This window comes from Acipenser ruthenus, chromosome 8 (genome assembly GCF_902713425.1).
Source record: "Acipenser ruthenus chromosome 8, fAciRut3.2 maternal haplotype, whole genome shotgun sequence".
Lineage (NCBI taxonomy): Eukaryota > Metazoa > Chordata > Actinopteri > Acipenseriformes > Acipenseridae > Acipenser > Acipenser ruthenus.
Window position 1 is genome coordinate 22793545 of NC_081196.1, and position 16483 is coordinate 22810027.

Genomic DNA, 16483 nt, shown 5'->3' on the forward strand with positions numbered 1-16483 from the left:
ATCATAATAAACACAAAACAATAATCTGCACAGGGGCGGAGGGGACTCCGTTCTAAACTAAAATAAACAAAACAATGTACAGGGCTGCTCGCCCTGTTTCATGCCTTCACATAGACTGATGGAGCGATGCCTTCACATACAGACTGATGGAGTGATGCCTTCACATACAGACTGATAGAGCGATGCCTTCACATACAGACTGATGGAGCAATGCCTTCATATACAGACTGATGGAGTGATGCCATCACATACAGACTGATAGAGTGATGCCTTCACATACAGACTGATAGAGCGATGCCTTCACATACAGACTGATGGAGCAATGCCTTCATATACAGACTGATGGAGTGATGCCATCACATACAGACTGATAGAGTGATGCCTTCACATACAGACTGATAGAGTGATGCCTTCACATACAGACTGATAGAGTGATGCCTTCACATACAGACTGATAGAGTGATGCCTTCACATACAGACTGATAGAGTGATGCCTTCACATACAGACTGATAGAGTGATGCCTTCACATACAGACTGATAGAGTGATGCCTTCACATACAGACTGATGGAGCAATGCCTTCATATACAGACTGATGGAGTGATGCCATCACATACAGACTGATAGAGTGATGCCTTCACATACAGACTGATAGAGCAATGCCTTCACATACAGACTGATGGAGCAATGCCTTCATATACAGACTGATGGAGTGATGCCATCACATACAGACTGATAGAGTGATGCCTTCACATACAGACTGATAGAGTGATGCCTTCACATACAGACTGATAGAGCGATGCCTTCACATACAGACTGATAGAGTGATGCCTTCACAAACAGACTGATGGAGTTATGCCTTCACATACAGACTGATAGAGCGATGCCTTCACATACAGACTGATGGAGCAATGCCTTCATATACAGACTGATGGAGTGATGCCATCACATACAGACTGATAGAGTGATGCCTTCACATACAGACTGATAGAGTGATGCCTTCACATACAGACTGATAGAGCGATGCCTTCACATACAGACTGATGGAGCAATGCCTTCATATACAGACTGATGGAGTGATGCCATCACATACAGACTGATAGAGTGATGCCTTCACATACAGACTGATAGAGTGATGCCTTCACATACAGACTGATAGAGCGATGCCTTCACGTACAGACTGATAGAGTGATGCCTTCACAAACAGACTGATGGAGTTATGCCTTCACATACAGACTGATAGAGCGATGCCTTCACATACAGACTGATAGAGTGATGCCTTCACAAACAGACTGATGGAGTGATGCCATCACATACTCCCATATTCCATATTTTCATTATAATTGAAGTGCTTTTCAAACAGACAACTTAAAGAGCTACCAAATTAACCTATGTAAATTCAACCGGTATAAATATAAAATAGGGGGAGAACATTTAATTTAATCGGATATGATGATAAATTGATTTGGTTCTCTTAAAACCAAAGCTCAGAATAGTAGAAATTTCTGAACTTCTGGGAACAAATATACCGGTCAACCTGCATCATGGATATTACTCAAAGGGATTATAGTTTAGCATTTCAATATTATTACTACTTATCCAATTGAGATGAAACTTCTTTACATACTGCTGTGTCCCCTCCATTTTTACATGTGCATACTGTCGATGTACTGTAGGTCATGGCGAACTTTCTTTTCATGACACTGCTGACTCAATTTTTTAATTCACAACATTGTGAAAAGCATAATCTTACTTTTCTTTCATCAGGCTGAATATTGTACTTTAGCATTAGCAATCCTACAGCCTTACGTGACTTGAGATTTAAATATGAAATGCTCAAGCATTCTTTGTTGCTGCAGTCAGACAGTATATGAGTGAAGTTTAGTATCTCAGATGACTCCTGGGTCTTTCCTGCTCAAAAGCAGGATTTACTTGACCTTTTGTAAAAATGCCCTTGAAACATTCTTTAAAGTACTATAATAACCAGTGGTGAAGTCCTAAATCTGAAGTTACCGGAATGGCACTAAAATATCAATTTTCTTAAACAAAAATGTATTTTTATACGAATGTACATGTTATTTGTATACTACAGTAGCCGCTTCACTGTATCCATTCTGGGAAGAGTGTTTTGTGTTTGTGTCCTCAGTCGTAGCTGATACACTGTTGCTGTCATCTTCATCAACACTTCATTTTAGCCTTCTTAAATAAGTAGCTTGTAATAGAAGAAGTTCCTAATGATCTTTTTATTGCATCAAGAGGATTACTAACTGAATCACACAGTTATGTGGGAGATGTGAGTCATGTGACTTAACTTTCCTATTATGCAAGTTCTGGCTCAAATACATTACTGCTGCCTATAGAAAATAGTACCGGAATGGTGTTCCGGCACGTTCTGGCTCTACTACACCACTGGTAATAACACCATGTTGGATGTGCAGTACAATGCGTGATAGAGTTAGTTCTCTTTTAGGTGCCTCTGGCACTTTATTCAGGTTGCTTAACACTCAAAATGCTTTATCAATACAGGTTACAGTAGAAAACCATCAAAATAACAAAACCCCTTGCAGTGCAGCCACCACCTGCCATGTCACGCTAATCGCACCCTTCCCACACTCCCGCCTACCCCCTTGAGCACCAAAATAAATAAATAGGTACCCACCATCCCCCTCCTCACTCCATCTTTTGTGTACCAGCACCCTCCTGAATCTCATATTGACTACAATGAGGTGCACTGCACCTCTCATGTCCATGGGAAATGAGGTTAAAGGTCAATTAAATAGACACTTTTACCAACTTCACACAGGAGTTCAGGCATGCATTACACAGCTCTGCCCTTTCACTATTGTGTCAATCACACTGGTAGCAGCAACCATCTATGGAAGAAAACCTCCTCAGAATTTGGAACATTTGAGCTAGTATGACCCTGCGTTGAATCCAGTAAAATGTGATGATTTAAAAATGATCTAGGATAATGTAACTGATATAAAGCTAGAGGTATAGAAGGTACATGTATATAATACCTGTACCTTGTAAAAAAATATATATTGTTGTAGCCCGACTCTAAATCGTATTGATATTTGAGGGAATTAACATTTCTTGTCCAACCTGTATTTTTCTTTTTCTTTCAGGTTACTTGTCCAGAATATTGCAGAATCACTCTGCCCATGCCTGTGAAGGTGAACAGCTCCATCTGCAGTGCCCAAGACATTCAACAATCAGTATACTGTCAGCATTTTATGGGCGCAATGAACTTAGTTCCCACATGTGTCCAAACAATTTAAGATGTGTGGAAAGAGAGGAGAATCAAAATTGCTCATCATTTACTGCATTGCAGGTACAAAGTTGCAGGTTAAAGTCCTGTTGTCTTCTCCATTATTGTATTATTACCTACATTTTTACCCCCCTTCCTCTTTCTAAAGAATGTGAATACGCCGATGTGGCAGGACGGAAGCCCTGCTGGTGTATATAGTGTGTGGGGGAATGTAAGGTTGGCAGGGATGGGGTTAAATCTGCCCCTGCCAACAATCACAGGTGTGGCCATTTTCCAATTAGGTAACTGAGTGCTAACTGGGGAATGGTCACCTGCATATAAGGGAGGAGAAATCCTTTGTGTGGTGAAGGGAGTTTGGTGATCTGTATTGTGACGAAGGTGATTGCCCAGCCTACGTAGTATTGCTTTTGTTTAACCCTTTGATTTTGTCCCCTGTACCCTGTTTATTTGCTATTTGTTTAAATAAATGTGGACGCAAGTGATTGAACTGCAGATTCCTTGTCTCCTGAGTCGCATTCCTGCCAAATAACATCTGGAATAGCACCCCCTAGAGACTCAGAGCAGGACTGCAGTTTCCTCGTATATGGGACATTGCTTTCAGTTGCTGGTAATAATGCCTCGTATGAAAATTGGCTTTTCAAAAATAGATTCTCATCTGTTTTAAGTTTCATCACAGTTTTACCATCTTCTCCCGTTTCCTTTTGTAGAAAGTGCTGGCTGAATGCCAGGCTCTGCGTGCCTGCCAGCTTCCTGTCAATAACCATGTTTTTGGACTTGACCCTTGTCCAGGCGTAACTAAATACCTTCTTGTCTCATATAAATGCAAACCAAGTAAGTAATACTCTTAACAGGCAAATGTACATTTTTGGAAAAGGAAACCTAAAGTTACATTTGGTCTACGCTTTCAGAACAGTGGAGAACAGTGGTGATATCTCCACTACATCCTCTGAGAATTTCTGCTGTTGAGAAATTCTCACCAAGTTTCATCTCAGTTGGAGAATTAGTGTATAGATCTAAAGGGGGCTCATTAAAATTGTCGTTCTCAAACTTTGCCTTTTACATTTTTTGCATATTCAGTTACATTACAAAAAAAAGCAGATGGACCTTTCTCTCTGAAAAAGGTTCAAACAAAGTTAAAATCAACTTGTACATACCTACTAGTACGATATGCAACATTTCTGTAAAATCTTTCTTCTATTGCTTCATGTTTTACTGTATGTTTGACATGTATGGACATACAGTAAGAACATAAGAAACGTTTTGGAACAATAAGAGGCCTTTGGCCTGTCAATGTTGCATGTCATATTAGTAGGACAAGCTCTGCACAGAAACATTGGAATAAAGGAATCCCAACAACTGGAATAACAAAGGGATACGTTATGTTAACAATTAATCTTGGGAAGACTTTTCAGAAGCAATTTTTGTGGAACAGTTTGTCAGGGTTCTATAGTGGGTAATATATGGATGAGGGGCATATTTCTCTTTTTTTTTTAACCCAAGGGGCAATAATATTCACTGTAATGTGAAAACTCTGGTCAGTATCTATTACTTAACCTGTGATGTAAGAGGTCAATGGTTTATTTTACTACTGACCATTGGTGACTATTGGCCTTTTGTGGGCAACAACACAAACTATTTTGTCATGTCATACTGTATTAGCCAAACAGATTGTAGGTAGGGTTAAATAAAAAAAAAACAAAAAAAAAAAAACTATTAAAATAGATAAGAAATGAATATGTATGTAATGTAAGCAAAAAAATAATAAATCCTTTGACCTTTCGTCCTGTGCTGATAATATGTAGATATGGTATGTTTTTCCCCTCTTTCTATACAGTATTGCTTAAAACATTTTTAAAGAGACCACATATTTATTTGTAGGTTTCACATCATTACTTTTAATAGTATATTTCTGTCAAGACCTGTCATAAAAAGTACTGCAAAGGTTATAGAGATGCCTGATAACATGCCTCTGCGTATAGAAATTATTATTAATAATAATAATAATAATAATAATAATAATAATAATAATAATAATAATAATAGTAGTAGGAATCTTATATTTGCCACTATTTAAACATCAAAATGGCATCTTCAATAGTCGTTTGTTTTTAAATATTTGATTAATCCAGTGACCACAGGCACATAGAGTATTACAGTAGACTTTCGTTAATCCGTGTTTCAATAATTCATGTTTCGATAATCAATGCGGTTTAATACACCGAAGAGCAGTTACAACAATTAAACACTTGGAGCAAGATCAGTGATTTTTTAAACCAGCTCCTCTGCCTCTGAACAATGCTGACTATGTACAGTATATATTTTAACTGTTGTTGGGACATTATATTTTATTTGTATTATTGCATTTTTTTCATGTTTTCAATTAATTGCGCAGGGATTTCCCATACAGTAAACTTTTCAATGTATTCCAAAATATGAACTAAAATGACATTAAATACAATATTTAATATATTTATCAAATGGCACAACCACAGGGCTTGAGAGAGGTTATACTAGTTTACATACTCATGTCGGCAGTATTCTATATAATGTCAGTTAGTATTCGCAGGCCCAACACCGTGGTCTCTTGGGCACAGCTTTGAGGACTACAGTTTTCATACAAATCTGACTAAGGTCACCTTGGCCAGCTGTATATAGCTACAAAAAACATCGTCTATGCTTCACTTTCTATCTTTGATTTAAATTAAAGTGAGGCTTGTTTTTTTTTTCTAGCGGAACACAAAACCAAAGTAGGGTGTGAAGGGGAACAGTTGAAACTGCAGTGTAAGGATCCTAGAGTGATTAACATCTACTCGGCAGTCTATGGTAGATGGCAGGATGAGAATGAGGTCTGCTCCTTGGGTGGCAAATTACCTCAGTTTGGTGAGTAAACACATTCAAACACTGGTAACTAACTTCACATGAAAACTATGTACATTTATACTGCATTTTAAATATTCTGGTTATGATAACATTACAAAAATATGTTCCTAGAAAACATTTTATTCAGTTATGTTTAATTAGAAATTTCTATATGGTGCAAGATGTATAGGCTCTGTGTAAAGGCTAGTTGTAGTTGCTGGATAATTAGACGATGAAAGTCTGCATTTGGGAACCTAGTGCATAGTTCTATAGGGTCAAAGTGAGCTTTCAGTAGGTTCTCAGTGGAGTTTCTGTGATTTGGATGAAGTTGAAGAAACTGATACTGCTAATGCCAAGCCTTTAGCTTCAAAAGATAATCAAATTGATGAACTACTACAGTTAATGAAGGGATTAGTAAATATTGTTCATTAGTCAGCTGCTACGCAAAGATCTTGGAATGTTGGACAGAATTCCTAAACCACTGAGATGTCTGGGAGAGCGTGGAAAAATAAATGTCATCTGTAATCGGCAAGCATGGCTTGTTAAAGGGTTGATTTAGCAGTCTTGGGGAGAAGCACCGAAAGTAAGGTTTAGCTCTGTGTAAATACTGTGTGAAAGAGGTGCAGATGTTGAGCCGGTTATAGAACCCTGTCTTAACGCTGAGACCTAATCATCACTATCTTCAGAAATTCCATTCCTTCAATTACCATATTATAGGGACTGGAGCGGTGCGAGTAACAGAGCTCATTTAATAAGTTTATAAATCTTACCATCATTATATTGTCATTCCCGATGTAGATCCCACATTCTGGAGTTTGAAAAAACACACATCATTGCAAACCCGTATTTCTTATTTTAAAACGTATTTGGAAGCTGCATGTGGATGGCTATTCCTGATGCCTCAATTGGTTTCATTATATATAATATCTATATCTTTGTTGTGAATAATCTTTTTTTATTTCTAAAAAGGAATTATCCTACTATTCCATTGTTGCACTTGTTCTTTCCTTAAAATGCTAAGCTTTTAGCGCCAAAACCAATAATTTAGCACACATCTTTGGATTTGGTCTGAACTATAGGACATGATGTGTTGCACAACCCCTGTGTCTTGTTTACAAAAACACTCAAGTTCACATGTTAATGACACTACTTCCCAAACGTTCAACTGACATCTGGTGCTGATGCAGACACCCCAACATATCCTGTTTGAACTAGGGATGGGCATTTCCAGATATATTTCAAAAATCAAATACAGTCAGCACTCACATATCCGACCCTATAACATTTTTACTTCAGTGGCAGTTAAAAGCATGTGACACTTTGGCCTGTTCCAACCCTTGTCCATTTATCAGGGAACACAAAAAAGATACAATATCAAAAATACAAATCTGAAAGGACTGTGTTTTAAAATAAGTAGGCTTCCATAAGATGCACTGTATTGGTTTTGTTGGTACAGTACTATATTTTCAACAGAAGTAGTATTTTAATTCAGAACAATGTGAATCTGAATCTGAAAAGAGACGACACGTGGACTGTAATATAGTACATAATTTTAAATCCGGTACGTATTGAAGCAGTATGTAAAATTACTGTTAATGACAAAACAGCAAAATGAAATCAAAATGTTAACCATGCACAGAACTGCATACAAAGTAAAAGGCAATGCAATTTAGCAAAAGATTAAAAAACAACAGTTTCCAGAATTAAAACAGTTTCCAAAGTCAGAATATAGTGCTCAATAAGGCCATAATGTCACAGTTCATTTGCAAATTAAAATGCACAAAAACAACTAAAGAACAGATTTTAAAAAAATACATCACAGTATATAAACTGTTTAATGATTAACTGTTACATTATCGTAGCTTGTCTTGTTCGCTTTGTTTTGGCTGCATTTTCATCAGGTGAAACTGGAGGAAGCGCTGTGTAACTGCACAATAAAAACATACTGATTTGGCATGCGAGAGAAAAAAAACACGCTCTGACGGATATTCTAATAAATTATAACCAGTGGCGTAGCGAGGCTTGGAAATGTGGGTGGGTCCCAACTTAGGGTGGACGGGCAATGACCAAAGGTCACAGGAAATAGTTTGCAAAAGTTATTTAAATCCATTAAAACCCTGAATACATCAATATTTCCCCTGTAAATCCATTTAAAATGTTTGAAGTAGACACAAAAATACATTTCTATACAGTGTCATGAAAAATTTGCCCAATGTCAGATCTGCATTTTTGCATATTTTTGACACTGAATGTTATCAGATCTTCAACCAAAACCTAATATTAGATAAAAGGGACCCAGAGTGAACAAATAACACAAAAAATTGATACATATTTCATTTATTTATTAAAGAAAGTTATGCAACACCCAATGCCCCCGTGTGAAAAAACAATCGCCCCCTTAGACTCAGTAACTGGTTACGCCACCTTTAGCAGCAATAACTGCAACCAAATGCTTCCTGTAGTTCTTGATGCATGACCCAGCTGCGCTTCAGCTTCAGCTCACGGACGGATGGCCTGACATTCTCCTGTAGAATTCTCTGATACAGAGCAGAATTCATGGTTCCTTCAATGATGGCAAGGCGTCCAGGTCCTGATGCAGCAAAGCATCCCCAAACCATGACACTACCACCACCATGCTTGACAGTTGGCATGAGGTTCTTACTGTGGAATGCAGGGTTTGGTTTTCGCCAGAAATAACGGGGCCCATGTCGGCCAAAAAGTTCCACTTTTGACTCATCTGTCCATAGAACATTGTTCCAGAACTCTTGAGGATCATCCCAGTGCTTTTTGGCAAACTTGAGACGAGCATTCATGTTCTTCTTAGTGAGCAATGGTTTCCGCCTTGCTACTCTGCCATGAATCCCATTTTTGCCCAGTGTCTTTTTGATGGTGCAGTCATGAACACTGACCTTAGCCGAGGCGAGAGAGGCCTGCAGTTCCCTGGATGTTGTTCTTTGTGACTTCCTGGACGATTTTACGCCTTGCTCTTGGAGAGATTTCGGCACGACGGCCACTCCTGGGAAGATTCACTACTGTTCCAAACATTCTCCATTTGGACAATATGGCTCTGACTGTGGTTCGGTGGAGCCCCAGAGCCTTAGAAATGGCTTTGTAACCCTTTGCAGACTGATAGGCATCAACAACTTCAGAAATTTCTTTTGTTTGTGGCATGATGTGCCTCTAGAACCTGTGTGCTGACAACTTCACTCTGATGGTAAGGGCCAAAGTTAGTCAGATTTATATTGGGCAGGGCTGGCCCAAATCAGGCCTGGTTATTAACCAAAGTACTCAAACAGCTGACCCTGATTATTCCTTTAATTGGGTTGAGTTAACTAGGGGTGGCAATAACTTTTTCACATCTGAAGATTGCATGTTTAAACACCTTGCACACCAAACAAATGAAAGAAACACCAAACTTTGGTGTCATTTTTCTCTCAGACTCCCTCTATATACTACTACAACCCACAAAAAAATCTGACCAAATACAATGTGAAAAATGTGCAAAAATGCAGAAAATCAGACAGGGCAAATACTTTTTCACGGCACTGTATATCCACAGTGAATGTGCTTTAAAAAGCTGTATGGGGAGCGTCACCAAACCAGCAAGAACACAGTCATATCACATTAAGCAATTATTAAATAAAACAAAAGTTAGTAAATGACTTGCCATTGCCTAGTTAGTAACAGGGTGAGGCGTCAAGGCTTGCCGCTGAACATTGCAATTACCAAGTCACACTCTAGAGAATCGCACAGGTCTCTTTCAAACGACAGGAGAGAGGAGAGACCGCATGTTCAAGCAACTTGTCAGCATTGAGGCACGCGCAGCTGTCTTAATCCTGTTCATATGGAGAAGAGCCTTAAAACTGCGTAAATATTTGGAAAGATAATCAAGTGGCAATCATCTCTTACTTAAATTAGGGTTGGATCATTTTTCCTCACAGTCGTTTTGCGCTTTATTTGTTGAACAAAGACTAAACACTTCAGCTTCATCCATATTAACGTTGTACAACAAAGTGCATGGCAGTAGACTTTCTCTATTGCTGAATGCGTCCAGTGTTGGCAGGCATGCAGACGCGGCTTTCATGAGGCCATATCATGTGTCATTTGGAATTCAATTGCTGTTCAATTCGCAAAGTTGACAATCTAGTAAAATATGATTCCACACTGCTCTCAAGTCTTCATTAGAGTGCTCCCTGGTTGATTTTCCCAAAGATGAAGAAACAAACGAATCATCCAGTCGATTTGGTAATTTTCTCTTCCAATATTTATTTTCATATGTTTCCATTTCCACTGCTGAAGTAGATGTAAATTAATAATTCGGAGAAAGAGGATGATATGTGAATTGCTTTTGTGGCTTCGTTATCTGTCCGTTGTCTTTAAAAAAAAAAAAATAATAATACTAATTTGTTTTGGCATGTTGACCGCTGCACTACTACTAATTAGCATGCAAGTTTGCTTAAAAAACTGCACATTTTAAATAAAGTTGGAATATGGAAACGTTTGGGACTTAACAGATCCGTGCCAACTGCCTCACAAGCTGTCGATCAAATGCAACTTGCACATGATTCGTTGTGTAAGAGGAAGATCCCACCCAAACATTGCATCACAATGACTACTTTGCATTGATTGGCAAAAGCCTGCAACATTTTCTCTATAGCCTATTTGTCCTAAACTTGGGCTCTCGCCTTCGTGGTGCACAGTTTGAAAAAAAAAAAAAAATAAATAAATAAATTATACATTTACTTAAACTTGGCATTCACATAGACTACGCCCCTGATTGTAACATTGAAGCGATGGGCTTCGTGTCAGAAAACTGGTGACAGGGTCAGAAATCTTGGGTGACGGGTAAGTGCATTCATTTGTTACATATATATAATGGGGATTGATTTTATTCTTAATACAAGGTTGGTAAAACACGACTGATGTGTACCTGGGTAACGGGTATCCGAGTGCTGACTGTACATGTAATTTACTAAACTATTGCATTATTATACTTTAAATCAACATTCCACTGACTAAAAAGAATGCTTACATAATACCAAAAAAGTAATGATATAAATCCTGGTACTGTTTGACAATACTTGAATTAGTAGCTATTTTTATTAACAGGAAGTGTAATGGAAGTACAGTATGCATCAAACCTAACATGTATAATTTACCAAACAGCAATTAAAGGCAACATAATAACGTACAGATTATAATGAATCAATAAATGATATCGTCATTGGATAACTATAAAATATAAATACATGTTTACATTAAGTAACACGTCATATTAAAAATGGTCCATACCTCCCAGTCATGGTATACGTTCTGCTACAGAGTTGATGTTAAATCACAGAATGTCATTAACGGAAAGTCAAGTTAAAACTACAAAACATGTTTGTTAGTTTTTATTACATCTTTCATTTATTTAATCCTATCCTTCAACAGTGCTGATAGTCCATGTGTCTTCAGTGATGATTTCAACCATTAGGTTCATTATTTTCTCCTTTGTGGAGTGCATTTGGTGGAGCGAGCTGTAATGGTTCATTATGATTTACCAGTACTTCTGCTTCTTGAGCAAGGCGTACTGTCAGTCTCACAGTCACCAGAGCCCGAGACTTACGGCTGGGCCTCTCTCTGCAGGTACACATGGATACATGCTGCTTGTATTGTAGGTGGTTTAATATTGTCCCTATGCTGTTCATGTAGCTCAGTCTTTTAAGTGTGAATTGTACTGTTTTAGTGTCTACTTTGGTTAAATGTCCCCAAACAAAACTTTTTTCATTTTATTTTTTCAAATCAGACTGTAATTTTTCAAAAGTTGAATGGCTGCAGTCTTGTTCATGTTCCGTTTGAGATCAGCTTGCTTATTGATATTAACCACAGCGGTTTAAGTATAACTAATTATACCATGACCATGACAATATCACATTTTATGATATCTTTGTTTTGTAAAATACTATTTGTTAGTCTCTTGTATTAATTAAATATAGTTTTAATATGTGCAATGGTGCATTCCAAATGTCAGTAAAACTGGCAAAGAAAATGTACAAAATTAAATGTACTGGTTGCATAAGTATTCAGCCCCTTAAGTCAGTACTTGGTAGAAGCACCTTTTGCAGCACTTACTGCTATGAGTCTATTTGGATAGGTCTCTACTAGCTTTGCACAGTAGGATGATGACATTTTTGCCCATTCTTCACGGGGAAATTGCTCCAGTTCTGATAAGTTTGTTGGGGATCGTCGATGGACTGCAATCTTCAAGTCTCGATATTATTTTTTGATTGGATTCAAGTCAGGACTTTGACTGGGCCACTCAATGTGGCTTTGTCTTTGTGCGTTGGGTCATTGTTTTACTGAAATGTGAATTTCCTCCCCAGTTTTAGAGTCTTGACTGACTCAAACAGGTTTTCCTCAAGGATTTGCCTTTACTTTGCACCATCCATTCTCCCCTCTGTCCTGAGAAGCTTCCCAGTCCCTGCTGAAACAAAGCATCCCCATAACAAGATGTTGCCACCACCGTGCTTGACAGTTGGGATGGTGTTGACTGGGTGATGGGAATTTAGACTGAAATTTTTGACAATTTTTGTCTCGTCTGACCACAAAACCTTTTCCCACATGTCTGCAGTATCATCTACATGCTTTTTCGCAAACTTCATACGTGCTTTAAGATGAGGCTTTTTGAATAATGACTTCTTTCTTGCCACCCGTCCATACAGGCCAGCTTTGTGTAGGGACCGGCTTATTGTTGATGTGTGAACACTGACTCCCATCTCAGACACAGAACTTTGCAGATCTCTCAAGGTCATTGTTGGCTTCAGAGTGACATCTCGAACCAGTTTCCTGCTTGCCCGGCTGCTCAGTTTGGGAGTGCGATCTGATCTGGGTAGTGTCTGGGTGGTATGATGCATCTTCCGCTTCTTAATGATGGACTTCACTGTGCTGAGAGGGATAATCAACACCTTTGAAATTTTCTTGTACCCTTCTCCTGCTCTGTGCCTCTCTACTACTTTATCCCAGACTTGTTTCGAAAGCTCCTTGGTCTTCATGGTTCTGCAAACCACTGTGTGTGTATATACATATATATATATATATATATATATATATATATATATATATATATATATATATATATATATATATATATAACGTGTGTGTATCTTACTGTACATCGTTGGGTTCAATAAATGCAGGGGGAAAAGTATACAATAGCCTCCCCAAACGAAAGACTCACACGCCACCTATAAATCAGTGGAATTGGGAGACATAAAATAGAGCATTACACCATTACTGGAGAGCACAAAGTTGTTGGCACTTGTTCAGACTGGCAAACACTTCTGCTGTTATCTACATTTAAAAATAATGCATTGCTCAAACATACCATACAGCATTGACTGAGAAATTTTAAGCATCCCTTTGTTCAGGCAGAGAAATGGTTTCAGAAGCAACAGGGATATGCATTTCAATGGTCATGTGTCAAAGGAAATGCTGATTGTTTGTCACATCCACCCTAGCAACAAATTGACCTGCTGGTCATTTTGAAGACCTACCGGTTATACACTGATTAGATAACTACATACTCCACACATTTTAAACAGTAGAGAACCTTATGCAGAAATGTGGAATCAATGCAACAGTTTCTTGAAATAATGCAATGTGTAAGACTGCAAGAGTCTCAAACCAACTGCAATGTATGCAAAATTCAGCAAAGTGGCGAGTGCTGTAAAGTTGGTTGTCATGCATCAGAGCAGCGCATGGTAAACAATACAGAACATACTGCTACTATACAAGGTTCTAATGGTGATTTTCACAATGCTAATTCAAGTAAATGAACAAGAATGTACTGTTCTGATTGTTATACTACATACAGTAGCATACATCGTATTCATATTAACTAGATATCTGTCTATATATATCTCATTTTTCTACTCAAATCGGAGCTTCCTACTGTCCCAGACTAACTTAGTGGATGCTTGTAGCACTAAAGGTCTCCACACACCAGACGCGATGCGATTTTTTAAAATTGTGACGAGACACTTTCACAGCGACATGACCATACACACCAGAAGCGAGAGGCGATACGACAGGTTTGAAAACTGTCAGATCTATACCTGTTCAAAATTGCTATTGATAAAACTATGATTAAGACTGGTACATATTTGACAACATGATGTGGAAATTATGAGTGTCTTCTCTGACGGGATTTCAAAATATGTATCAATAAATCATACACACTGGGCTTATCCAGTTCCTTCGAAATGGACTGCCATATATTATCTTTCAAATCTATCTTTATAATTGTGATGCCCTTTGTCATAAAGCGCTGGGTATTTTTTCAACGACAAGTATTATTGTTTCCTCCATCATTTTGGATACTGCTTCACCCTGCAGGACCACGTGCATTGAAGCTGTTCTCTGATTGCTCAATGCCCTAGTTGGCGCGTGTCAAATTGCATAAAATAGGATTCAATCCTATTTATTTTGCATTGCTTCAGTGCCACTCCGGTGCCACCCTGGTGCTGCTGCTGTGTCGCCGGTCGCGTGTGGTGTGAAAGATACTTATCAAAAGTATAGGTTCTGTTCATTTTGACGCATCGCTGCACAGTTCTGCTTGCCGCATCACGTCTGGTGGGTAGCAGCCTGAACTCTAAAACCTCCAACATCTAATACATTTGCTTAACACAAAGATGTCCCAGAAGATATTCATGGCTAAATTATCTGACAGATTTCACTTCCTTTTGAGAGCTACTGTTAAGCAAAATAAATTGTACAGGAAAAATATGTTATGATCCAAATTTGGTGTTAGTCTCCACCTAATAAATACCATTATGTAGCTATTACATATAAAAATATCATACAAATATTTCCTGTGCCTTGTAATGTTTTGCGATTGAGATTCTGAGGTACCAGTAAAAGTTATTTACAAATTTGAATCCAGGTTTGCAATTGTGATCTAACTTTTGAGAACTTAGCTATGAAAAAAGTGCTTCTAACCTTTTAAAAAGAATGTGCATGATGATTTTCTCTACCTGTGTGCAAGCAACAACTTGCACAGCTTAAAGGATAGATTGTCTTTTTTATTCATTTTTATCTTGACTTGCAAACAAAACACAGTATTTCTGTTCTATCAGTTGTGAATAAGGTTGATATAACATTTCATTTAAGAAGTTGCAAGATAACTGTGTTAAATAAAGAGAGACCACATTCTGTACAGCAAATCCAAAAACATGCGGATGGAATTACATAGAATAATTACAATGGCAAAGGATAAAACCAAAGGGAATGAGTCATGTAACAACCCTTCTTTTACAGGTTTGTGCTCTTGGTGAGGCGTGTTCATGTGTAGCTTTCTGGGACATATTTTGAAGTAAAGAACAGGTACTGTAACTTTAGAACTCGTTTGAAAATCAGCCCTTGATTTTTACATTCTTTATTTTAAGAAATGTTTGTCTGTAGTACCATACTAGTTAGGTGAAAATAAACAACTGGAAGTGAAATTAACACAAATCTGGAAAAGAGCTACAGTACTAATCTTCCTCAGGTTTCCATGGTAATTTGCTCAAATTCACCCCTGTGTAAGAGTAAGAGCTTATAGTGTTTTAATGGGAGTTGTCAACATTCCTACCCACTGGCAGATATTCTATTGGCGCTGATTTGGGAGAACAACATAGAAGAACAAATAATGCTCAGGAATCCAAGTAATGGGCGGTTACCATAGAGAGGGCATGGAGACTTCAGGTCACTAAAAATCTCTGGGTTGCAGACATACAAACGATCCTTATAACCAGGGATCCTAGGAATCTGTTTGCTGCAGAATAACGCAGAAAAACACAGCTTTTCTATGCTGTCTGAGAATTTTTAGTTTTACATTTGCAAAAAACATGCAAGGCTTTTTTGCTTTAAATTTAGTAAAACATACTTATTCAATAAAACTGCTTCTGGTGAGTGAGACACCATCATGTCACAGTCATGCTGAAACATAGCTGCAGTTTACTTCAGTGCATTTTTACTACTCAACAAGCTGTTTAAAGATGCCGAAAACGATAGAAATCACCCCTAAAGACCGGGTTAAAGAGTTAGGCAATAGCCATCCAGGTGACAAAGACTAACTCAAGATGTTTTTTATTATTACTACACAGACGTATTTGTAATGTTTAAAGTAAAATATGCTGATTGATGGCACTGTGGTGAGCTTGTACCTTCCTTCGAATTTGAAAGTGTACCAATAAATACTTCCTGTAAAAACTGTTTTTCAGTAGTACTGTTTATGTATGTTGCAATAACAGAATAATGCAGATTTTAATTGCGGAATAACGCAGATTTTTTTTTTTTATCAGAGAATTTTGTTTTTTTTTATTGCAGAAGACTA

At 37.9% G+C, this 16483-nt stretch overlaps 1 protein-coding gene across 6 annotated transcripts in view; it reads left to right on the forward strand.

Moving 5' to 3' along the window:
• The window catches only part of LOC117407316 (protein eva-1 homolog C-like), a 59497-nt gene that overhangs the window by 12869 nt on the left and 30145 nt on the right, over positions 1–16483 (forward strand). For 5 of the 6 annotated variants that reach the window (XM_059028718.1, XM_059028721.1, XM_059028720.1 and 2 more), the window contains 3 exons: positions 3128–3333; positions 3978–4101; positions 6001–6150. In XM_059028718.1, coding sequence (XP_058884701.1) covers positions 3128–3333; positions 3978–4101; positions 6001–6150 — 480 coding nt within the window. Of the gene's footprint in view, positions 1–3127; positions 3334–3749; positions 3878–3977; positions 4102–6000; positions 6151–16483 lie in introns of all 6 variants that reach the window. The other variant, XM_059028722.1, reaches the window with a different exon arrangement.